This window comes from Geotrypetes seraphini, chromosome 15 (genome assembly GCF_902459505.1).
Source record: "Geotrypetes seraphini chromosome 15, aGeoSer1.1, whole genome shotgun sequence".
NCBI classification, from domain to species: Eukaryota; Metazoa; Chordata; class Amphibia; order Gymnophiona; family Dermophiidae; genus Geotrypetes; species Geotrypetes seraphini.
The window spans coordinates 13453821-13480469 of NC_047098.1; the positions used below are offsets into that span (position 1 = coordinate 13453821).

General features: G+C 41.0%; 1 protein-coding gene across 4 annotated transcripts in view; it reads right to left on the bottom strand.

The window, feature by feature from the left end:
- Positions 1 to 12528: 12528 nt before the first annotated feature.
- The window catches only part of KCNAB2 (potassium voltage-gated channel subfamily A regulatory beta subunit 2), a 131585-nt gene continuing 117464 nt past the window's right edge, over positions 12529 to 26649 (bottom strand). For all 4 annotated transcript variants that reach the window (XM_033921896.1, XM_033921894.1, XM_033921895.1 and 1 more), the window contains 6 exons: positions 23006 to 23091; positions 21264 to 21384; positions 18703 to 18797; positions 17263 to 17383; positions 16420 to 16508; positions 12529 to 14131 (listed from right to left, as the gene is read on the bottom strand). In XM_033921896.1, the coding sequence (XP_033777787.1) occupies positions 14042 to 14131; positions 16420 to 16508; positions 17263 to 17383; positions 18703 to 18797; positions 21264 to 21384; positions 23006 to 23091 (602 nt within the window). In that variant the 3' untranslated portion in view covers positions 12529 to 14041. The remainder of the gene's footprint in view (positions 14132 to 16419; positions 16509 to 17262; positions 17384 to 18702; positions 18798 to 21263; positions 21385 to 23005; positions 23092 to 26649) is intronic.

Genomic DNA, 26649 nt, shown 5'->3' on the forward strand with positions numbered 1-26649 from the left:
ATTGCACTATTAATTATACAGGTAATACATAAAACAATCATTTTCTCCCACCCTTCATTCATTTATTAATTACACTAGTCTTTAAGCCCGTTACATTAACGGGTGCTAGAGTAGATGTCTGTCTGTCTGGGTATTTTTTTTTCTTTGTCTCTCTCTCCTTGCATGCTGCCTGTCTGTCATTTTTTCTGTCTGTGAATCTCCCTGTGCCTCCTTCCTATGTCCATAGTGTCCCTTTCTACGTCCTTAGTGCCCCCAGTGCCTCCTTGTGGGACGCGGCAGAGGAAATTAGGCCAATAGAAGACCCGAAGCAGCGTTTAGTGTGCCTGCAACGCTGTTGCTCCTGCCGGGTTTGTCAGCCTTGTACTGGTGGGAGGGTCAATGGGGGGTCCAGCTCCGACGCGTCACTAGCAGCGGCTTGAAAAAAAGGAGACTGTGACGTTAAGCGCGCATGCGCACTCGTTCCGTCGCAACGGAACAGGGAACACGACTTTCGAGTGCGCATGCGCGCTTAACATTTTATTATTATTGATAAGACTTAATATGTAATGATAATATTATATTATACAGTTATATCTTCAAGGTTTATTTCCCTCCCCCCCACCCTGGATGTATAAAGGTATCTAAGAAGAAGAGAGAAGAAAAGGTAAATGATCATTATTGAAAAGTAACAAATTTAGTCAATGGGCTCCACACTTTATTACATGAGCTGCTAAACCCCCAACACTCCGCATTCATTCTTTCATATTTGTACATGATACGCACATTCGCCCACCAAAAGGTGTAATTAAGTCTGTCATGAGTCTTCCAATTACGGGTGATCATTTGAATACCTATGCCTGTCATTTTTTTTTTTTTTTTCACTTTCTTTTTAGTTTATGATATTTTATTTTTAAATCTCATTCATTGTTTTGCCACTTGTTTTTGTTTCTTATTTTATTATTTAAATTTCATTCAAATTTCCCAAGAATTCTATAGTTTCAACGGTTCTCCCTTCTGCTTCTATTTCCTATCTCCCCTCTTTTTTCAACCTTTCAAAGTCCTTTAGATCATTGTAGTCTTATTAGAATGTTTATTTTCTTATTTTTCTCCTCTATATCTATTTTTTATTTCTTTATTACTCTACTAATTATCATTTTTCCAGGTACTTTAGTTAGATTGTGAGCCTTCGGGACAGCAAGTGAATTTCTAAGTACCTATTTTACTTATAATTTTAATGTACCCTATTGTCTATTTTCTGTAAACCGCTTAGAATCCTAACGGAGTTTAGCGGTATATAAGAAATAAATTACATTACAAATTACATTACATAATCATGAAAAGTATTTCAAGAATACCGAGAAACGTACTTTTCAAGGATTGCATCTGAGTTCATTTCCAGTCCCAAGTTGTTCCGTTTGTTTTCATCTCTACTTTTAAAACAACTCGGACTAAAGTCAAGTCTTCAATTCTGCTCTACTTAGCATGCACAGAAAGAAAGTTTGAATCAGCTTGATTCAATCTTGGTTTCCCAGTTGACTAACGCCTCTCCAGATAAGGCGATAACGTGTATATTAGGCATAAATGCCAGGAATTGTGAGGGTTCCTTTTGAAACCACCTAGAAGAAGCTCATCCAACTTTTCTTTCATAGCCTCAGCTGCATGCCAGCAGGCCACATCCCTTTGCTCACTTTTAGTTTCTCCAGTTTCTCACAGATACTGTCTTTGGAAAATGAATTGAGGTCTTCCTCACGTCCATTCCCGTTTGCATCCATCTTCTGTGGTCCTACTTCAGCGCTTTCCTTAATAAAAACTGAACCGAAATATTTGTTAAGCAATTGTGGTTTATCCTCATCAACCTCTAGATATTCTGCCCCTTTGAGTACCATTTGCCACTAATATGTTGAACCAAAGCTTTTCATCCATTTTATTGTTTTGTTTGCACTGACACTGTCTTAACTTCTATTACGGTACTTTTCCCAGCTATTGTTGTGTGTCTTCATTCTTCTATGATATCTTATATAAAGATTACTGCAATCTATTTCTGTTTGTCATGTCTGTTTAGATTGTAAGCTCTTTTGAGTAGGGACTGCCTCCTTCATCCCTTTGTACAGTGCTGTGGACGTCTGGTAGCCCTGTAGAAATAATTAATAGGAGTATAAAGCTTTCTAATCTTTTGCCTTCTTACCTTTTGGCTACCTTAAAAAAACCCATAACACCTCTTTATTTTCTCTTACTTTCATTTACTTTCTTAATAAATAGGTTTGTTGTCCTTTTAGTAGCTCCTTTCACTTTCGCTTTTCCACATTTCCCATCTAGGTAATGACTCCTCCCTCTTGACAAAGTTAGTACAGTATTTCTGAAGTTTAGGACCTTTCTGCCTGAGAGTCTCCTGCCCAGTTAAACACACCACTGAGTGGTCAATCACTTGCTATTAAGCGGCTTTTAACCGGTTAGCACTACGGAATATAGCCGCTTATTGGCCATGTGCTAACTGGTTAAGTTAGGGGAGGGTTGGGGGTGGAGAATGAGTGGAGCATCTACTTAGCCTCTGGACATGCCAATGAGATATTTATGGCAGGGTTCTCAGCTCAGTCCTTAGGACTTAGCAAGCCTGTTAGATTTGGGTATATTACCTGCTTTGTATATAAATCTATTTCATGCATATACACTGTGAATGTCCTGAAAACCTGGGTCTGGATTAAGAATTACTGACCTACAGGAAACTGGCCCAAATGAAAGGACTGTTGGGCTAACTCAGTCAAATGAACAAACAGAGAAAGATCCATTGCTAATATTGGGGGACCTTATAAGTTGATTGGGATCCAGATATGAAATAAAATCTATAATACCTGGCAGGGACCTGAGCTGTGAACTGGGCAACTTACAGGATTTGCCCATTATAAATTTAAATAATAAGAAACAACTCTAGAATCATGGCTCATAGTGTTAGAAAAGCAACATGAATCAAGACGGACGGCACACTGAAACCCCACAAATGACACTGTCAAACCAAGTGTGGCATAATTGGAAATCTTCACTACTTCCTCCTGAAGGCTGTTCGTTTGAAGGGAATGAGCTGCAACCAGACTAATTAAACAGAGCCGATCAGATGAGGTGGAGAAGCTGTTCCTTTAGCTTAGTGGGTGAAATTTGGCAAGAGAAAGGGAGGACATAAAAACATAAGAAGTTGCCCCCGTTGAGTCAGACCAGAGGTCCATCTTGCTCAGCGGTCCGCTCCCGCGGCGGCCCATCAGGCCTAGTGCCTGAACAGTGGTCCCTGATTAATTTTAATTAATTAATTGTAATTAATTAATGATAGAAACATTTAAATACATCACGGGTCGTATTGAAGTGGAGGATGAAATATTTTTTCTAAAGGGTCCCTTGGTGACAAGAGGGCATCCGCTAAAACTTAAGGGGGGAAGATTCCATGGTGACACCAGGAAATACTTCTTCACCGAACGGGTGATTGATTGATCCATGGAATAACCTTCCACGCCAGGTGGTCGAGGCCAGTAGCGTGCTCGACTTCAAGAGTCGATGGGACAAACAGGTGGGGGTGCTACAGAGTTATGCTTAAAAGATGGATAACCCAGGGAGGGAAGGTTCCTGAGTAGGCAGACTTGTGGGAGGGAGGGTTCTTGAGTGGGCAGACTTGGGCCGCCGGCCCTCTTCTGCCGTCATACTCTATGCTTCTATGTTGGAAGTTCAGTGCTGACATTCTCAGCTGGAGAACTCACAGTGACACAGTACCATGCTAGGACAGATACACTCAGCTGTTCAATGCAAGAGTTCAAATATGCCGTCAGAGAATAAAATTGTAACGTAGCATTTATCACTTTCCAGTTACTAAACAGAAAACAAGTAATTGGTATCTGAATTAAATAGTGTACTTAGGGCATCTCATTTAAGGAGTTTATACATTTTAAAATTTAGGTGTTCTTGAAGAATTTTAAAAATCCACGTATATGGGCGTCTTTACGCTGCAAAATTAAATTGTAGGCACATTTTTAAGTGGATTCCACTTTCTACTTTAACATTTTCAGTTGACCCATAAGTGATCTATTACTCTAATACAGTACAAATGCTTTAGAGTAATAGATCACTTACAGGTCATTGACCTGGGGGGCCGCCGCGGGAGCGGACCGCTGGGCATGATGGACCTATGGTCTGACTCAGCAGAGGCGATGCGTATGTTCTTATGACTAACTCTCTCTCTTTCTCTTGTTGTCCATCAAATTATCCACAGCAGTCACTTTCTCTCTCCACCCCCTCATTTCCAGCAATCACTCAATGCTCTCATCTACTACAATATCGATTCTACTTTCTCTCTGTCTCACAAGCACACAATATCCTCCCTCAATGGATCAAGGTCTGTTTCTCAATCTCCCACCCCTATTTTTCATCCTGCTCTTCTATTGGACAAACTAAACTCTCGTTCAAAATTTCTCCCTCTTTCTCTTAGCTCCCCTCCCAATAAATCTGTCTCTTTTTCAACATATCACCATTCTCTTTCCCTCAGCTCGCTTCCTCTTCCCACTGATGCAAGGCAACAGTTAAGAACATAAGAATTGCTGCTGTTGGGTCAGACCAGTGGTCCATCATGCCCTGCAGTCCGCTCCCGCAGCAGCCCTTAGGTCAAAGACCAGTGCCCTAACTGAGACTAGCCTTGTCTGCGTATGTTCTGGTTCAGCGGGAACTTGTCTAACTTTGTCTTGAATCGTTGAAAGGTGTTTTCCCCTGTAACAGCCTCCGGAAGAGCGTTCCAATTTTCCACCACTCTCTGGGTGAAGAACTTCCTTACGTTTGTATGGAATCTTCTCCTTTTAACTTTAGAGAGTGCCCTCTTGTTCTCTCTACCTTGGAGAGGGTGAACAACCTGTCTTTATCTACTAAGTCCATTCCCTTCATTATCTTGAATGTTTTGATCATGTTCCCTCTCAGTCTGCTCTTTTCAAGGGAGAAGAGGCCCAGTTTCTCTAATCTCTTACTGTACGGCAACTCCTCCAGCCCCTTAACCATTTTAGTCGCTCTTCTCTGGACCCTTTCGAGTAGTACTGTGTCCTTCTTCATGTACGGCGACCAGTGCTGGATGCAGAATTCCAGGTAGGGGCATACCATGGCCGGTACAGCGGCATGAAAACCTTCTCCGAACTGTTTGTGATCCCTCATTATTGGCCTGCCAAAAAAGGCAAAGAAGGTGTCTTTTCAACTGAAAATAAAGTCTTTGTTTGAAACGGTGATCCCAACAAGGATTCCTGTTTCGGCGTATAAGAAAACACCTTCTTCAGGGGACACGTGTGCAGTCGAGCAGCAGCTTTGAAAACACTATTAAAGTGAAAGTAAAAATGACGCACATTCTATTCTAAGGTAAGGTGTTCTTCTGTCTTTTTGTTTATATTATTGGCCTGTACACATGCTTACATCCTGGTTTTCTCCTGTCCTGGCTTCTAACCCCATCCGGTCTTCTGCTGATCACCAATAATGAGGACGCCTTCTTCCACTAGCTCTCATGGAAGACGATTATTTGACATCTGGATGCTATAGCAACAGCCAGACAACGCCATCAGACTGACATGGGTGAGGATGATTTCTGGGGTTCATTGGTTATAACTGGGGGATGAGGGGGCTCTCATTGCAGGGGGAGCAAGGGGTTATGCAGGTTTTCCAGTTATAATCAAAAGTATGAAGCCCTAATTATACTTCACTTACAAGAGTGAAAATTAAGATGAAAATAAATCACTATTTTCTCAGCAGGTCGGGAGAATTAATGCTCAAAAACATAACTCAAGTTGAGCTGTCAGTGAAATATTTATGGGGTCTAGCCTATGCCAGCTGTGTGATTGGCAGCTTTGTCGACTTCCTAAGGGCGCTTTCTGCAGGTTTGCTTAGGCAGCTATTATAATATGACATTTTGGTAACATACCAACGACATTGCATCTGCTAAGATGTCATTTCGGATGAAGTAACATTGGCTTACATCAAGTCGATATTAAGCTTCGCTTTCTACATTAAAGGGTTTCTCACATCAAATTTATAAAATGCTGCCCTTGCTCCCTTAGGGCTGCATGAACTATTTGCAAGCCACATCTGTTATAGGCAAGATACAAACTTGAAAGGCTCAAAGTCTTGTGGGTCTTGAATGTGATATATTTATGTCCAAGAGAAAATGTAGAGAGTAGACACAATGTGTGAAAATTTGAGATGTGCGTTTGTTGGGGGGGGGGGGGGGGAGGGAAAGAAGCGTTTCAATTAAACTTCATGTTTCCTTTTATTTTGAAAATGAAATTAAGAGGTTTTTTAAAAAAAAATTTTTGAGACTCAGGCCCCCATCTTCACTGTATTAAAAAAAAAAAATAGCACCCCTGAGCTTTCACTCTGCTTCCTCCACTCTGAGACTCCTCTCAGCAACTTACCCCATGAGTGATGTGCAAACCAATGAAACAATATGCAAGTGAAAGGGAGAAAAAAAACCCCTTCATACCCGTCATCAAAAGGCCCAAAGCCTTAAGAAGACATCAGCAACTGATTTCTGAAACAGACGTCAGCACTGCAGCTGGTTAGAGACCACATTAACATAATATTTCAGGGGTAGACATTCCTGCCTATTTTAAGGGAAAGGGATGGGGACTTGTATACCGCTTTTATTTTTTGTAGCTTCACAACCCAGCTCAAAGCAGTTTACATCCAGGTAATTCAAGGGGTGCGTGTGTGTGTGCGCGCGCAGTGGGAGAGAATGGGCATCTCTCCCGGGGGGTGTTGCGGTTTGTCAAATTGATTAACCAGACCTCAAAGACCCAAGGCACTACTTGAATGATTTTTCATGCCCTTATTGGGGTGATAATTCATCATTGGTCTTGGTAAAGCGACATGTACTCGAATCTTTTTCATTTGATGACATTTGATAAATATAAAGTGCATTTGGTGCTTAAGGTGCTACAGAAAGGAAGGCACTTATCTTTTGTGCCCGACGGTTGTCTTCTCCTGCGCAGTGTGCGGCTCCACTATGTTGCTGCTGTTCAACATGGGGCCCCTCAGCCTACAGCACCTGATACTCCCAGGTGGTCTCCCATCCAAGTACTAGCCAGGTCTGACCCTGCTTAGCATCTGATAAGAGGCCTACTCAGGGAAGCCATATGGAGACACTAGCGCTAGTCAGTGTCCTTGCCTGCATACCAAAAAGGACACCAAGATTAACCAAAGACAGCCTTTTTTGTTGTCTTAACTGGATAGTTATGTAGGTAGGGCCACCGACTATTGGCTGTGCCCTTGCAACTGCTTACTCTTCCCTGACTCCACCCTTGGATTACTCTGGTACCAACTGGATAGCGCTGAAGTGAACCTCTAGATTTTCCATTCAATTTAGTGGCTTCATAAGGAAAGGCAGAGGTCCTCCCCAGGCACTGTCGTGGTAGGGGCACGGGTCCCATCCTCCTCTCTGTCCCCCGCTGCCCCACTGACGCGCACGCATGCTGCTTCCTTCCCCCCCCCCCAAACCTCTGTAACATTCCTGGTGTGAGCAGCAACCCCCAAGCTGCTGTCACACCTGTCAACTCTTCTTCTGACATCACTTCCTGGACCCACGCCTACAAAGTGATGTCAGACGGAGAGCCCATGCAGGCGCGACAGCAGGCTGGAGGTTGCTGCTTGCACCAGGAACATTAGAAGTACTGGTGAAGGGAAGCGATGTGCACAGCAGTGGGGATAAGGAGTGTGTAGGGGCAGGGGGGTGCAGAAGAGGATGAGGGAGGGGTGCCTCTCACCCCGCTACACCTCTAGTTCCTAAGCAAAGCTGAATTTCCTGAAAACATTGAGTCTCTTTTACAAAACCATGGTAGCGATTCCCACATGGCAAATGCAATGCAATCCATTCAATGTCTATTGGTACTCGCTATAAAAGGGGCCCTTAATTTGTTCAAATCAACATGCAGGCTAAGAGGTTCAGGAGACTTAGAATAGCCTGGCCTATGGCCTGCACGTCAGTTAATTCCAAAAATGTAACCTAGAATAAAACTAAAATGTTTGCTTAAGGCACTATTCTCACTCTTATGAACAATTGCTTCTAGGTGGAAAAGGGGATCAATCAAATTCATTTACACATCCAAATAAATGCATTCTAATTGGTTCTAGGTCAGTAACCACCCAATTTCCACCAGACAGTTCCCACCTTGAAAAGAGAAGACTGAGAGGGGACATGATCGAAACATTCAAGATAATGAAGGAAATAGACCTAGTAGAGGAAGAGAGATTATTCACCCTCTCCAAGGTAGAGAGAGGGAACTCTCTAAAATTGATAGATTTCGTACAAACATAAGGAAGTTCTTCTTCACCCAGAGAGTGGTAGAAATCTGGAACTCTCTTCCGGAGGCTGTTATAGGGGAAAACACCCTCCAGGGATTCAAGACAAGGTTAGACAAGTTCCTGCTGAACCAGAACGTATGCAGGTGAGGCTGGACTCATTTAGAGCACTGGTCTTTGACCTGGGGCCACCGCGTGAGCGGACTGCTGGGCATGATGGACCACTGGTCTGACCCAGCAGCGGCAATTCTTATACGTGGACATTTGTGGACAATGTGCAATGATGGGAATCTCTCCTTAAACGTATTCTGGAGAATTCCATACATCGGATAAGTCGCTCTTACAAGTACCCTTTCTCCTAAACCGCTAACTCTAGACTTTGTTCTATCTTGCTATGCCGTATGCCCAGTCATTTTTTTCTAGTAAAAAAAATGCCAGTACTCAAACACCGTGCCATTCTTCAGAAGTTGGCCGATTTCTGAGGGATCCACCCCACAGTAGCCAGGCCCCTTATAACCAGCCAGAGAATTCATGAAAAGGCAGAAATGAGTGTGCAGAGCCTGAATTCTTTTATCACTGCTTGGGGTTTCATAGGCCTTTTCTCAAGTAATGGAAAAGGTGCCGGTACTTTGTACCTCTAAGTTGTTGTTAGATGCCTAATACTCGTGCTCGAGTCCTTGATGTCCCCCCCCTCAATAAAAGCTCTGCATATGCCTGGAACAGAGTTCAAGAATCAATACATCAAACTTTATCCAAATCTAGGCTATAAGGCTCATCCTTCTGAGGCTGCTTTTAACTCTTAACCCCGTATACACATGTAAAATATCCATGTTGTTTTAATCATGCCCTTAATAAATGAACTCCCTAATTTCTTATTGTCTTGAATAGACTGTAAACTCTTGAGGAGGGTCTGCCTCTTTCATGTTTGTGCAAAGCAGTATGTACATCTAGTAGCATTACGGAAATAAGTAGTGTTAGTAGTAGGGTATATATTTTGTTTTATTGCCTAATTCTACTTTATTTGCATGGGATCATTTGTGTAAGGTGGATTTCACGTTTTAAGAAATAAGTTAACCCTTTATTTGGTATTGTTCCTCAGAAGCAACATGCGCCTTCAATGGCTCTTATTGGAGATCTGCATCTCCAACTGCCTGTTATTTGGCACTGTGGCTCTCGTTTGACATCAAGGTATGTAAAGCAGCCGTTTCACCATCCGCCAATTAAAGGGTTAAATAACTCACACTGCTCCACCTTCTGGTGCTTCCCATTCCAGAGCACAATGGAAGCCCTCTAAACCTCATGAGAACAAGGTGTAAGGCGAGCGTGCTACATCTGGTTACATGAAAATCTCTAGGTCTACATGTCCTTGGCATCTTTAGAGAGCCAATGGCTTTATGAGTGATGAAAAAAGTTATGTAGCTTCCCCCATGTCTTGATAAAGAAAGCAAAATGCATTGGTTGAGGGGACTAACATTGATGGCTGAAAAGCTAAGTTCTGAGACTAAATTATGAATTTATATATTGAAATTAACTTATGAAATTAAGCTTACTGAATTATTTAAAGTACTGCTGATAAGAATTAACATAAAATGAGGATTTAGAGAAGTGCCCTACGGGAAGAATGAGTAAATAAACCCTAACGAGCTTTGCTGCTCAGAGGGTGGTCTGACATCCCATTGGCACTTATATGGAATCATTCTATCTATGACTGGACTTGTATGTTATGAATTCTTGGCGTAGAGAACCATACCATATCTTCCTATTGTATAAGTAGATTTATTATCATTCTCATTTCATTTACAGCACATAATGACACAGTGATTATGTTCAGAAAAAAGAAAACCAATAAAAATTACACTCCTTGGCCCCATACCCCTACTGTTAGAGCAGTCAATTGTTCAAACAATCATCACAGAGCCTGGTTTGTAAAAATCTTTTCAAGTATTTAAAACTGAAGCTAAATCCATGAGGGGGGGGGTGTCAATAAATAAAGCAGTCAAGTAACAGTTCACCATTTGTGGTCTCCCCTGTCCATTGGAAAACAAAATATTTTTTTACAACTGGAGTTGGAAATGAAAACAAAAAAGAAACTCACTAAGTAGAATTCTGAGCTTGTTGTTTGTCCTTGCATTTCTGACACTACCTCCTGCTGTAATGCATTCTGGAACTTGAAATCCTGATGTCTTTCACAGGAAAACAACCGGCAAAACAAGACCCAGGGCAGTTTCATGTCCAAGTAAAAAAAAAAATAAAATAAAATAAAGGCCACAGCTAACCAGAAACCCAAATTAGAGGGTCATTTTAAAAACCATGGCCTTCTTATAAAATTGCCAAGACTGTATTTGGCAAAACAACGTGTATCCACTCTTTGGGAGTCATTCTATAAACGGCTGCCTGTCTTTAGGCGTCAAGAATGTGCTTACTTGGAAACTATTCTAGAAGGAAAAGCAAACACTTAGGGCTCGTTTTACGAAGGCGCATTAGGGCCTTAACGCGCAGAATAGTGCGCGCTAAATTGCCACACGCAATTAACCACTACTGCCTCCTTTTAAGCAGGCGGTAATTTTTCAGCTAGCATGCACTAATCCGGTGCGTGCACTAAAAACGCTAGCGCACCTTTTACTAAGGTGTGCGTTTATAGTGCGCGCTAACCCCCACGCTACGTGGAAAATACTGACGCCAGCTCTATGGAGGCGTTACCATGTAGCACGCACTAAAGCCACTAGCGCAGCTTATTAAAAGGAGCCCTTACTTTTCTTTATGGAATTATATAGCTTAACAAGTCAAAAAGCACAATTCCTTATACCAGCCATAGAGGTGTAAACGCTAGTGCCCAAATTATTATAAAATACACATATATTATTTTATAATTTACATACATTAAGGCCTGGATTCACAAACAAGTCGCTTTAAGTTAGGCGACAGTAAATTGCACCTACCAGCGCCTAAGGTAAGTGGTTTAATTGGATTTATGTGGCACGATAATTGGTTGCGCCATTAAAACCTAATTAAACCCTCATTTAAAAAAAAAAAAAGCCACTGCTACGCAGCCTCCAGGACCAGCGGTGCATGACGACGCTAAAGCCCAGAAGTGGTTGTGTTTAGGGGGTGGCAACAGTCTTTGGCGTCACTATGCGCCACTGGCTGTGATTCTGACAGGATGCAAGGCACCCGAAATGTAGGCTTGCTAAACCCTGGCCTACATTTCCAGCGCCTATGGTCTCTGCTCACCGCAATTCTGGAAGCGACGCCTGTCTGTGATCGACGCATGGGAGGTGCCGCTTCCAGAATCAAGACCCTAAATGTATGCCCCACCCATGTTCTGCCCACAGCGTACACACCATCAAATTATGACAAATACTTGCAAAATACCTTGTGACCGGAAAATGGACACATATGCAGGTAAATGTTTGGGAATAGGAGTATTTAGATGCATTCTAGACCCAGGCGGCATTTCATAGAACTGCTTCCTATTAAGGCAACTGTATAATATTGTGCCTATATTTAGACAACTAGTGGGTGTCTATTCTATAAGGCAAAGTAGGAGCCTACCTTACTTTAGAGAATACTAGCAAACAGGTTAGATCATGGATCTCAAAGTCCCTCCTTGAGGGCCGCAATCCAGTTGAGTTTTCAGGATTTCCTCACTGAATATGTATTGAAAGCAGTGCACGCACACAGATCTCATGCATATTCATTGGGGAAATCCTGAAAACCACCCTGGATTGCAACCCTCAAGGAAGGACTTTGATACCCCGTTAGATACACACCTATAATCTAGGCCTGAGTATTTGCACCATCCAGAAAGCTGGTTTAAATGCTCATGCATAAAGTGCTAACACACATGTAAAATATTCAATAATGTAGGTGTGTAATTGTGATCCGTGATCATGGTCCATCCAAACACAGCCCACGAGTAGCCAGAATTTTGGTATTTATGTGCATGCATATGCCAGCATTAGAATCATTTGCATGCATATTCGGTGCATAAATGTTAGCTCTTTCCTTATAGAATTGCACCCTATATGTGGACTGGAGGCATTCTCAGGATGGAGCATAGGAGAGAGTAGAATCTATGTACATTCTTTATGAAATACAAGCATTATGTGCACAAAGTAAGCCAGGAAATTTCTGCATATTAAATACTGGCTGTAAATGTGTGCAGATACTTTCTATAGGGTAATTTTCAGATGCCAAGTATGTACCTGGTTTTCTTTTGAAAACTGGTTTAACTGATGTGTATACTTGCCATACAACTTAAGCAATTTATTATAAAAAAAAGAGCTACAATAAATGAGACCCAAATTCCTCAGGCCAAATGTAATTTCAAGTACAGCAAAGGAACACAAAAAGTCTGAAAGAAAAGACTAGCTGCTGAACAGATTGAAAAGACCTTCAAACTTTCACCACCACCATGAAGTGATGCCTCTCAGCTAGACTATGGGCTCGTTTTACTAAGGTGCATTAGGGCCTTAATGCCAGCACTTAGCTGGGGTTATTCTAGAAGCGTACCACACGGTGTAGCGCACAGTAATTTTGTGCGTGCACTAAAAACGCTAGCGCACCTTAGTAAAAGGAGCCCTATGTAAGGAGAGCTTCTAAAGGAAATCACCTTATAGACATTTGGCCATGGCAGATCATCAACTCTACCACATAGTAACATAGTAAATGACGGCAGATAAAGATCTGATCGGGAATGCAACAAGATGAAGAAGTTTGACAGATATGCTAAGACTTGAGCATCATTCCCACCAGCCATGAGTTAACTGGCTACTCCAGTAAGTATCATAAAAGCCTGCAAATAATTTGTAAGTGGCCAACTGGCTGATCAAGCAGGTCCTGGATTCGGGTTACGGGATGAGTGGAAGTGTGTAAGCATCAAAAGACCAGCAAGGGGAAAAACGAAAAACTCAGGAAAGATACACATTCTCCCTGAGGAACAGATGGGCTGGAATCCAGGTTGGGTGCATACACAAAACATGTGACATCTCCAAGATTGAAATGAGGCACTAAGAAAGAAGCCTCTGCATGGTGACAGAACTTAAAGAAGTCTGCAGATGCTTCTTTGTGATGTTACAGAAACTGAGTGAAGGAAGCTTCCCATTCTTAGCCAAAGTTCACTTGGGGAGAAGTACATTCCAGAAAATTGTTCGGCTTCGGCAAAGAAGGAAATTTAAAATACATTTTGACATGCCAAAGTTTTAACCAGCTGATTTTTCACATGCTTGAAACTTTGCTCCCTCTCTCCCCTTACCTGACAGCCCTGCTGTCTTACATTTCACGCTGTCGTATAAACCAGCTTTGGTCTGAATTATATTTTTAACTTTATACCATTATAAACTTCTTTCATTTTAAGTTTTGACACAAACTTAATCCATGTAATTGTTGCAAGAATATTTAAGAGAGTCAGATATGACTTTCAAACGATACAGAAAACCCGTTCCTCTAAAAGAAACAGATTTTTTTTCCTTTTAAAAAAGAAAGCACAAGAGCTACTGCCTTATTTATATATACACATTACTTCAGAGTTCATCATCTCTTCCCAGTCGGCAACTTTTCTTTTTGGACGAGCGAGCATTCAAAAGTAACATTACAGAAAGTGTATGCAATCTGACGCAACATTAGACAATTTTCCTACGATATTGGGACATGTCGAGTTCTTTGAGGCAAACGACATTCTTCAGACTTTGCTTCAACAAAGTATAAGCAGGCAAACAGGAGAATGAGTTGAACAACAGGAGTCCAGGGTGGACATTACTCAAAGTTAGGATCTGTAATCTTTTTTGCTGTATGGCTTGTTGCCCAAAATGCTATCAATCTCATGTATAATGGAAGACGACAATTTGGGTAAGACCTGCATAAAAAAAAATAAAAATAAAGCAAGTAAAAATAAACTGGTTAATAAATCAAAAGGCAAAATTCTGTTTAGATTCAGAAAAGCCATTTGTTAAATATTTGAAGCCATGAGCATCTTCTGCAGTCAGTTCGGCAGTGTAACCTAGAGCCATGCTGCTTACGTCTTAGTACTCTTATCTACAAAGATATTTTCTCCTTATAAATGTGAGCATGCATGAAATTTAAATGAATCCCTGGTAAATGCTGTGAGGAAGTTCTCACTGAAGTAAAAGGCTGCTGTAGTGTGATTCTGAGTTAAGCATCATTTTTTTGGCACTAGCACATTATGGGGCTCATTTTCGAAACAGAAAAACATTCAAGAAATGGCACAATGCGGCAGATGGGTGTTTCCCCCCCCCTTGCAAAAATGCTCAAATCACTAGTTTCCAAAATCATTTTAAAGACATTTTTCACTAGAGTTCGTCTATATCTCAAAGGGGCAATTGGAGGAATGTTTTGGGTGGAACTAGGACATGCATATGTGTTGGACATTTTTCTGCAATAATGGAACATTATAAAAATATCCGGGGCAACTGGTATACTTGTGGTGGAAAGTGTGAGCACCCCAGAAAACATGAAGGGGGAAATTCTATAACCAGCACCTAGACTTAGGCATCAGTAGGGACCCTGCCGATGCCCACGTAATTGAAAAATGCAGTCAGAAATGGCAGGGTTGAAGCACCTACTGATGCCTAAATAAAAGGCAGCTGAAATGGCCGCTAGAATCATGGCTAGGTAGCTGTTTTAGGCTGTGGAACGTCAAAGTAGGCGTGGCCAACGCCGGTAGTGGCATTAGGAGGGCTAAAGTGGGTACCCAGCTGGACACCTGGAATGCGCTTCCAGAGGGTTATGATAGGACAGAGTACGGTATTGGGGTTCAAGAAGGGATTAGATAATCTCCTGAAGGAAAAGGGGATAGAAGGGTATAGATAGAGGATCACTATACAGGTCCTGGACCTGATGGGCTGCCGCGTGAGCGGACTGCTGGGCATGATGGACCTCTGGTCTGACCCAGCAGAGGCACTGCTTATGCTCTTAATTCATGCCAAGAAAGACGGCTGAAATGTAGGCCTGGAGCGCATTCCATGTGTCCACGACCCTATTGTAACGGTGTACAGTTGGATACAATACATTTTTTTGCTATTTCTGGAGGGCTACTCATACAATGATGTGATGTGTACCTGGGACTTTTTATATGAAGTTCACTGCAGTGACCCTCTAGGCTGCCCCACTGGGCCCTAGGCTGGGATACCAGTGTGGCCAGTCTAGTAAGACATACCAATAGCATAGTCTTTTCATTTTCTCTTTGGATGTTTTGTTTTAAAATAGCCTTTAACCCTTTCAGGACCATAAGGATCGTAGGCCAATTTTTGTGGTTTTGACGACATTTTTATGGTAAAAAGGGCTTGCAGATGCCAAAAAATTGATTTTTTTTGTGAAATATCATTATTTTTATTTAAAAAAATCACACTTCTGGCTTATGGACAGTGTGGCAAGTGAATCTTCTCGTCAATCTAGCAACGACGCTAATGAATGAATGTCGGAACCAGTTTGTTTACATAAAGGTAGTATCATATGGAATCCGTACATATCAAATTTAGAACTGTAGACTATCCCAATCAAAATTTATAGGATTTTAAAGTTATGGGACAAATATGTCCCTTGGTCCTGAAAGGGTTAAAGAAAGATGTACTAAGCACAAAAATGTCTAACATAGGGCAATTTTAGAACCAAAAAGATGGGATGACTTCTGGTTTGAAAATGACCATGTTTGCCACTGGATTTGTGGATTTTTTTTTTTTGCAGAATGTCCACAATTGAATTTGGAAGACATATCAAAAACGCCCTTCCACATATCCAGTAGTGATTGACAAGCAGGAGTTGAATGTTATGGTAATTTCGCTTTCCTAATTTTTTGAGGGCCCGATTTAGTGTTTGGAGAAGTTTAGTAAGTGGGATTTTATTCTTTTTTTTTTTAGTCCAGCTCTTGTTTCCTGTCCATTTAGGTCTCTAGCCCAATCAGTACCAGAGCTGAGATCTAGCACTATTGACTTTCATTCACAACTACCTAAGTTTTTCCCCTTATTATTTCTTAATCTGGTCATTGCAGCAACCGGTTTCTGCTGGAGGCAATGCAGCAGGGCTGCTTCTGGAAACTTGCCGTCATGAACCCTAAATCTGGCCACAGTGTGCATTTATGGAGTAGGGGTTTAATTATGTTGTGGAAGCAGACATGCAGAGACGGACCTGTATTGCTCCAATATTTTCCAGAAGTTGATCAGCATTGGAAGCTCCTAGTAAAACGGAGCTAACGCCTTCGTTTCTCAGACACCAAGCTGAAACATCAAAATATACCAAGTTATATAAAATGATCACAAACTGCCATGCAACAATGGATTATGTTTGGATAATATGCAAATTACCCAGCATTTCATCTTATCCATGTCATATCAACACTTCATGGCAGGAAAAAGCAAGAAATGAAAGGTTCTTTTTGATCTGAAATGCGAGGCAAATTAATCAAAGACGAGTGCTGAAAACAGAGCAAGCTCATAGGCCATGCTTCGGTTAAGGTGAACATATACTCCTCCGCTTAAGGTCCCCTTCATTTTATGCTGTACGCTCAGAAAACTGTCTCTCAATTCTTCTGCTTAATATTAGAAAATATTAATGTTTCTCTTCCCTGTAAAATTAGCAAATGTCTTTTAAAGTTTTCCAAAACTATTTCTTCACAGAAAGGGAAATTGATTTAATGACTTCTTAGAGAAAGCATGAGGCAAACATGGCAACGGAGATCAATGAAGCTTAGGATAAGCACAGCAGAAAGTAAGCAAGGTGAAAATGGATATCAACTGGGGTGGGGGTGGGGGGGTGGTATATGTTACTGCTCTAGGAAGTAAATTGGGCCGAGGGTCCTCATCTGAGAATATGTTCTCTGTTTTGGATTTGCAGCTCTGATTTCGTAAAGTTCTTACAACACTTAGGTTCTACTGAGCCTTGTTAGCAGTATGATGAAAGAACACTGTATGGCTAAAATCAGCCTTCATAACGATAAAGCCTTAAAATACTGCAGTTCTATTTCCTGCATACCAATTGCGAGCTGTGGGAGGGTGCAACCCAGGCGCTCTGCAATAGCTTGCAGCTCCTTCAGTTTTGCTTGCTGTCGCCTCCCTTCTTCACTCAAAATCTTATCTTTTAACCATTGATAGCCCTGTCACAAAAACAAGACACAAAAAACACAGAGATGAAGCATGAAACAAGAGGGATAATATATTTTTTTGACAAGTAAAGCACACAATGTCTCTCTGTTTGCAGAATAAAAGTAGAAGCTTGGCATCTGATACCATGGAAATAAGTCAAAATAAAAAAGAAATTAGTCATAAGAACATCCCTACTGGGTCAGACCAATGGTCCATCTAGCCCAGTATCCTGATCCAACAGTGGCCAATCCAGGTCAAAAGTACTTGGCAGAATCCCAAAAAGTAAAACAGATTTTATGCTGTTTATCCTAGGAATAAGCAGTGGATTTCCTTTATTTCCCCAAGTCCATTTTAATAATGGCTTATGGACTTCTCTTTTAGGAAATTATCCAAACCTTTTTTTAAACCCTGCTAACCTTAAATCTGTTTTTACTGACCTCTGCTTCTGTGCACTGAGGTGAACCAACATGGCCACCACACTACCTGATCTATTTATGCTTTTTAAAATAACTGGAGACAGTGAAGATATTGAAAAGGCCTCCGGCATGAATGTTAAAGTGGAATTTTATGTGCCACTGTTATGAATCTGCTATTGGAAATAATTTAGTGTTGGTTTTGGGAAACAGGAAGCAATGATGCAGTTCTGCACGCAGACCTTAGGTGGAGTCCTGTGTAGATTGGGAGGTCTAGGCCTCTGCAAAAATTTTAAACAGAAGCAGTTGAAGGAAACCTAGCGGACTATCACTTTTCAAACACAGAAAACTATTCTGTACATTTTATCCATGTTTTACTAATGCTTTCCAAGTCAGAAGCCAGAAGCTATGTTTTCCATTTGAAAAGTGATAATCTGCTAGGTTTCCTTCCCTTGTTCCTGTTAATTAACATTTTTTTTGCAAAATCCCAGAGCATCCAGATCCACACAGGACTCCACTTTGTGCAGAGAACTGCAATTAAAGCTCATACCTTCCAGCACCATTGCTTTCAATTTCACAAAACTGACACAAAACAACTTCATAACATAAAATTCCACTTTAACATTCACACTGGAAGCCTTGTCAATATCTTCACTGCCTCCCAGGTTTATTAAAAGGCACAGACTGATCAATTACGTGGCTTGGGAACCCTCATTGACTATGGGGGCTGGAGAGACATCTTCCTCAGAGACAATGTCTCCTTTCCTTGGGCCTCGGTTGAGACATCAAACACAAGAGCGGTCTTCTGTGCCACAGCTTGAGGTTTACAGGCAGTTTAGTATCTCTGAATTTAAACTATGTAGTTATTTGGGACAATCACATCCAGAACTACAATGCACAAATATAGTCCTCTATACCTTTAAGGATGCTCTTGAGTAAGGTGGTATCCCACTATCATACTTCCCAGAAACTATTCCACAAGCTAACGGTGACCATGTCATAGCACCCACACCTGTTGAAGATTTAAAGAAGAAAAATGACATTTCAAATATTTGCTACAAAGAGATTATAAAAAGAGATTGCTATTATTTTCTATTTGATATGTGTGTCATTCTGGATGGATGAGTAGTATCCCCATGTCTGCAAGCCATGCAGAAGGAATCCACTCCAGCTTTTGAATCCCTCTTTCTTCACTGGAGGGTTCTGCTGCCTCCTTCAGTTTGTACCAAAGCAGGCAATAGCCCTATATAGAAACAAATGTGAAGGAGGGGTTCGGGGAAACTCCTCGAACTACAACTCTGTTCTGCTCTGAAAATATAACAAACATATTAAACATTTCCATTGAACAATCGAAACATCAAAATAATCATACCAAACAAACATTTATGTAGCTCAAATAATACATCAATGACTGATTGACATTCAAATTTCAGTTTGGACTTGAACTTTCTGACTGAGACAGTAGGCAGGCTGTCACAAGCACTCTCTGGGCAAAGGCACCTGAGATACCCGTGACAGGATTTTACTCCTATGGGCCACTGACAGCCACATAGGGATTTGGGAGACTTGAGAGCAATGCTTTGAAACACTCAAAAACCAGAGTCTCTGTTCAGTTTGATAAGGACCAAATTTTAATTGCTTCAAAATCAAAATATTCAGCTTGCTTGAAGCTATACATAGCTTATAAAACAAAAATGCAACAATCAAAAAGAAATTCTAGGTGTCAGAATGCTCCCAGAAAAAATATAAAGGCCCTACAACAAACACAGGTGAGCAAAACCTTCAAACAGTCTTAATTCCTAGCAGTTCATTCAGTAACCTGCAAAAGTTAACCTAGGGTAATTGCAAACCTCCAAGGTAGCTGTTGAGAGTGTTCATGGCACTCAGGGGAAGGCAGCCATGCAGGACAAAAATATCTCATATGCATTAACGGAATGGCTGCTAGCATGGAATGCAGTTAAGACACCCCTCTTATCAGCCATGCTAGTTAACATGTGGCAATAACTTATACTACTGCTATTACTTAATTCTATGGCGCTACCAGTTGCACGCAGAGCAGTACATTACATTTAACATGTAAGACACAACTGTGGCCAAGCCAGATCACAAGTACCTGGTAGATCCCAAGAGGTAGTAGCATCACTCCTTGATATTTACCCCTAGTGAGAAACAACGGTTTTCCCTGGGTCTACTTTAATAACGATTTAAGGACTTGACTTCGAGGAATTTATCCAAACCTTTTATAAACTTGGCTACTCTAATTGCTTTTACCACTTGCATTTGGCATTAAGACTCTTGCTTGATGCATTAAGGCTCCGATTATATATACAATTTCTAGGCATCAAGAAGTGCAATTATCAATCATCCGTTAGACACCGTTTATAGAATTGCACCTAGTAAAGCTTAAGTAGTTTTAGGCACTGGTAGGCGTTGAAATCTTAGGCCAGGGTTTTCTTGGCCTGAATTAGTGCACCTAAGTTAGGTCAAGCCATGCCCCCAAATCTGCCTCTAACCATGCCTACTTTCAGAGTAGACATCTACCTCAAAGTGGTAGGCACCTACCAGCTAATTAATTGTTTTTAAAGTGAATAATTAAGTTATGCACCTAGATTGGCTAGGTACGCCAATCTAGGCACCATTTATAGAAGCTGGGCCTATCAAAGGCAGCCCCACCCATTAATTTTCTTGACAGGTGTTACATGGCAATTAAATTATGCTAATTGCTAATGCAGCACTGTGTTTGGCAGGGTTCTAGGTCTTTGGCTGTCTCAACATACTTGATTGCTAATTCTTTTCTCTCTCAATGTTTTTCCCTTTCATACAAGTTGCATTGATTTTCTTTTCCTTTTCTTAATTGTTGTTTTGTAAACTGCTTTGTTGGTTCTGCTTGAAGGTGGTGTATCAAACCTAATAGATTATAGCTATAACTATAAACCTCACGTTAAATACCTAAAGGAAATAGGGCTCCAGAAATGTGTAAATAGAACATCTTCAGCTTTATTAGCCATTTTAGACATTAGGAGCATGATTACATTGAAACAAACAAAAAATAAATAAAAATGGAAAAAGACAGATTGCTTCAGTACAACCATTTAAAATCACTGAAATGCAACAATACCTTTGTAAATAAGTAACAGATAGTGGTAATTTAAGGGTTAGAAACACCAAACAAAACTCTGCTATAATTACGAAAATATTTTCTGTGTTTTATTTATTTTATTGGTCTGTGCCTGCCTTATATTTCATAGACATGTTACTATTTTGTAGAGCAACTGAGACGATCATTAATTCAATTCACACTGTTACAAGGGGAGGAAAAGAATGAAGAGTCTTCTTTGGGTTTAACTCGAGCTCTCAACCTGCATCACATGCAAATTTATCTCATGCATATTCATTATGGGTATCCTGAAAAACCTGACTGGCTGGATGTGTCCTGGTCTAATCCCTGTTCCTACCACACGATGAATGACATTTTTACCTATTTTGTGGAACAGCTCGGGCAACTGTACTTCCACTTTCTCCCTCTGGAACATGTGGTACTCAGCTTGCTCGCAAATTGGTGGGATCAGGTTAAACTGTCGAGCTACGGAGTATGCTTCCTGAAAACACATATGTGACAGAGAGCAAAATAATTTCCTGTAAGCTTGCCATTACATGACACAGAACTGACGGAACAATCCCCAGTGTTCAAAGTCAAATCCAAGTGCTTGTAGAATCACTATAAAAAAAACATAGGCACACAGGAGCATTTCTAGTTTACAACAAAATAATTACTATACATAAAAGTTGCATTCTATCTCCCTATACACTGCAAAGCTCAGTGTCTGAGGAACTGCAAGGAAGAACTTTTAGTAGCCTCCAGGGAAAAATAAGCTACATTTGCCTATATCTCCAGACATATTGAAATCTAATACATTGGTTGGGGGAGCTTTGCCAGTCTGTGCTTGAAGCAGCTCTGCTCCTTTTCCTCATCACATCCTCTCTCCATGGCCTCTTCTCCAAACCTCCTATTGTTTTTTCCCTAATTGTTCTCTTTTACCTTGACTATTATAGTTCTTGCCTTTTTACCTTTTGTTCCTGTTTGTCTTTAAAAGTCTTTGCAAGTTATTGTTATTGTTTGGTGATGCTTTGTCAGCTTAAAGGGTCCAGAGAAGAGCGACTAAGATGGTTAAGGGGTTGGAGGAGCTTCTGTACAGCGAAAGATTAAAGAAACTGGGCCTCTTCTCCCTCGAACAGAGGAGATTGAGAGGGAACATGATCGAAACATACATGAAGGGGATAGACTTAGTAGATAAGGACAGGTTGTTCACCCTCTCCAAGGTAGGGAGAATGAGAGGGCACTCTCTAAAGTTGAAAGGGGATAGATTCCGTACAAACGTAAGGAAGTTCTTTTTCACCCAGAGAGTGGTAGAAAATCAGAACGCTCTTCCGGAGTCTATCATAGGGGAAAACACCTTCCAGGGATTCAAGACAAAGTTAGACAAGTTCCTGCTGAACAAGGACGTGCGCTGGTAGGGCTAATCTCAGTTAGGGTGCTAGTCTTTGACCAGAGGGCCACCATGTGAGCGGACTGCTGGGCATGATGGACCACTGGTTTGACCCAGTAGTGGAAATTCTTATGTTCTTAAATTTGTATTTTAGCTAAAGTATGTTTTTATGATCTTGTACACCGCCTAGAAGGTTGATTGGGCAGTATAAAAAATTTTAAATAAACTTGAAACCGCAAAACACTCTTCTGTATTTATCTATTATTGCTCATCTCTATTTTGTCTTGACACCCACTTCCTCAAGCTCTCTCTTTTCTCAACAGCTCCGCAAATACCTCCCTTTCTGCCTTTCCCTTCAAGCTGCATCTGCTAGGTCTCTCCTCTCTTGAGTTTGTGGCAGTAAGTGCAGAAAAACTTGTAGTTTTCAACAATCGGCTACTGCTTCCAGGGGCGTGCAGGCAAAAAAAAAAAAAAATGATCATTTTGTTGAGCTTCCCATTTAGGGTATTTTCCCTTTTGTTCATTTTTATATTTACCTCATTTTAAGATTCAATATTGTTACTGAGTAAATCTACAGGTTTAATCTAATGATCACTACCAGCAGAGCCCCAATAGACAAAAATGTTGTTATTCATCCTTTTCTAATCAATAACTGATCCTAAACTTACTGACCAACATCTATACAAAGCAGGAATCCAGGCAACCAGAAGATGATAAAATAAGCATACAGTACCATTATCTCCATGGAACTCCAGCGAGATGTTCCCCAATACATGGCCATCCCTTGATTGATGACATGGGTCATTGCTCTTACTGTTTCTGTTTGGGAAAGAAAAAGAATGGGAGGGGGAGAAGACCACATGGATTGTCAGAGCTCAATCTAAGATAAGCATCACTTAGAGAAGGTCTGACACCAGGAGACTAACGGAGCATATGCTGCAAGGACATCTTGCAAGCAGTGCATGTTAAGCCTTCAAACTTCCAGATGCAATATTTAGTTATGTCTTATTTGTTTGTTTTTAGGGGGGAGGGGAAAGCATTCCTCTAGAAATTTTTTTCTAAATCAAGTTACTTTTTTTAAATATGAAAAAAGGATGATGGAGGTGCATTTTGAGCGAGTATGAAATGAGGGGGAAGACAAAGTTAATACCATCAATGGTGCAACCGAGTACACACCCTGATTTATTTTGCTTCCATTGAGGGAAAAAGAAGAAGAAGTCACTCATGATGGACCAAATGCGATAAAGTTAGGATAAAAGACGAATGCAACACAGAATTAGCCGCTTCTTTACACTCCATTTATACATACAACCTTCAAGAGGAGGCAGATATTCAAATTTAAGTATCTGACGGGCAAGAGAATAAATGAAAGATATTAGGTTGATGCATAAAGCTTCACATAACTGGTATCACTGGGTCCAGGCAATAATATTGAGGAGTATTATGCAGATATTATTATTAAATACCATGAGTGACTGCCTTGGCATGCTCTAACTCAGGGGTGGAGAACCCCAGTCCTCGAGGGCCGGAATCCAGTAGGGTTTTCAGGATTTCCCCAATGAATATGCATTGAGATCTATTGGCATGCACTGCTTTCAATGCATATTCATTGGGGAAATCCTGAAAACCCGACTGGATTCTGGTCCTCGAGGACCGGAGTTGCCCACCCCTGCTCTAGCTTGTGCTGGGATGGTCTGGAGCAGGGGTAGGCAATTCCGGTCCTCGAGAGCCGAAGCCAGATCAGGTTTTCAGGATATCCACAATGAATATGCATAAGATAGACTTGCATCTCAAGGAGGCAGAGCATGCAAATCCATCTCATACATATTAATTGTGGATATCCAGAAAACCTGACCTGGCTGTGGCTCTTGAGGATCGGAACTGCCTTCCCCTGGTCTGGAGGTAGAGTTGGGAGTTATTTCAGTACCTCCAATATTCAGCGCTGGTACTTGCATAAATATCCAGGCAAGTTAAGTGACCGTAAAAGCTATCCTAATTTGCTAAGATCCAGGTACTGAAGTAGTACTTGGATGACTTCTGGTGGCCACTTGAATACCCAGAACGGATTCCAGATACAACCTGGTGCAATATCCAGCTACAGAAAAACCTGCAGCATGAGTCAAATTATCCCACATAGTTTCAGTTTAACAATAATTGCTTATCTATAATACGTGTTCCCTGATGCTCGCAGTGTAATGAAGCATATATATAGATCATGTGCCTATCTCATGCTAGTGCAGCAAATTATATCACTTTCTTTTCCAGAGATAAATAAAAAGATCTGACATCGCTATGTGAACATTTCTTAAGAAAGAACTGAACATTTCATGGGGTGTCCTAATTTTTTCACATGACTGTATTTTATTTATTTAAATTCATGGACCTCTATTTCTGTAGACTAGGATGGTGACCTTGGTACTTCATCCGATGGTATTAAGGCTAATCTCAAAGACTTTGTGGAGGAAATTTGTATTATCTGTGGAGTTTTATAAATTGCAGTGGTACTCTAACAGAACTGATATAAAGTTTAATGCATATACTGATCCATTTTCATTCCTATAAAACTTCGCAGTACAGCAATCAGACCTTCCTGGATTGAACAAACTTCTTGAACATTCCTGCAACAAGTTCATTCTGAGCTGCCTCCAAGATTCTGTGTATAGCATCATCATTTGTGGATCCTGCCGATATTGTCGATTAACTCATCCTTCTCTACCTTCTATGTCAGGTGTCACAGCTATTGCCTGTGGCCAAAGGAGCACCTAGACCTCACCTCTGTTACCATCAAATGTGATAACCCAAAATTCTCTTATCCTAAAGTCTAGGCATACAGCCTCTGCAATACTTTCAGTCTTGGCTGAACTACAACAATGTCCTTGAGCATCTCTCCAGTCAGTCTGGTTTCAGGAAGACCCCAACAAACATTTGTGAGATATTTATTTGAATACAATGAAGACGGAGCAAGGAAATGTGTCTTGTATTTTATTCTGCATAGATTATCTTGAAAGTGTCCGTCTTAGAAACTAAAGTAGTTGTATCTTGAATAATCATTTCTTTCATGCTGCAACTTTTTTTTTTTAAAGTATCCTTTATTAACTAAACATAACACGTGTAGAATGAATACAGTAGTATTTTGTTATAACTAACCCCCTCTTTTACTAAGGTGAGCTAGCATTTTTAGCTCGCTAACTCCGCGCTACGCGCCAAGAACACCAGCTCAATGCTGGCGTTAGCGTCTAGCGTGCACGGCAATTCAGCGCGTGCTAAAACCACTAGTGCAGCTTAGTAAAAGGAGCCCTAAGTCAGGCACATAATTAACACTGCTTAATATAAAGCTCAGTGGCGTAGTAAGGGGGGAAGGGATGGACTGCTCCGGGCGCCGGCACATCTCTGGCTCCTCAAGTCACGCTCGTGCCCTCCCTTCCCACCCCTCCATACCTCTTTAAAATCTTTGCCAGCAACTACTCTACCCTACTGCTCACGCAGGCCTGACTTCCTCTGAAATCACTTCTGGGTCGCGAGACCAGGAAGTGAGATCAGAGGGAAAGTTAACGCCAGCGCAAGCAGCAGTCCGGAAAAGCTGCTCGTGCTGGCAAAGATTTAAAAAGGTACAGGGGTGGGAAGGGAAGGCGTGAGTGTGGCTTGGGAGTACTTAAAGGAATTGGGGAGGGCACTGGGCACCACCTACCCTCATTATGCCACTGATAAGAATGCCTAAAATATCTGTACTCAGTATGGGGTTATATTTAGTAAACACAGGTAGTTAACAAGGCTAATCATTACTGCACATAATTTTACGAATTAATCAATTGTGCATCAGCTTTATTAGAAAAGGTCCTCAACACTCAATAAACAATACTATCTAAATGGTGTAGATTAAATCACCATCCCTAAGGATCCAATCTCGAACGTTGGGTTCCCGATCCTCAGAGACAACACACTGGGGTCAAATCAATCATCTACCCAATGATTAACATGTCACTTCATCACAGGATCCTATCTTTAAATTATTTTATTTTTAAATATTTTCAGTTCATGGGTACAATACCCTTAAATACTTACATTATTTCATAAATAGTTTTTTAAAATACAATAATTGATTAAGTAATAGTTGCACTTAGCTTTTGTGGTCAGTTTTGGGATTAGCACTACGTCAACATGTTTCACTGTAACAAGTTTTCAAGACAGCAAATCCCCTTTGTTTAACCGCCATGACTACTGACCAGTGATTGATTTGACCCCAGTGTGTTGTCTCGGAGGATCGGGAACCCAACGTTTGAGATTGGGTCCTTAGGGATGGTTATTTAATCTACATAATTTTACAAAGACATGAATACAGAACATAGAAAGTTACAATGCTTGCAAGGCATACTGCAT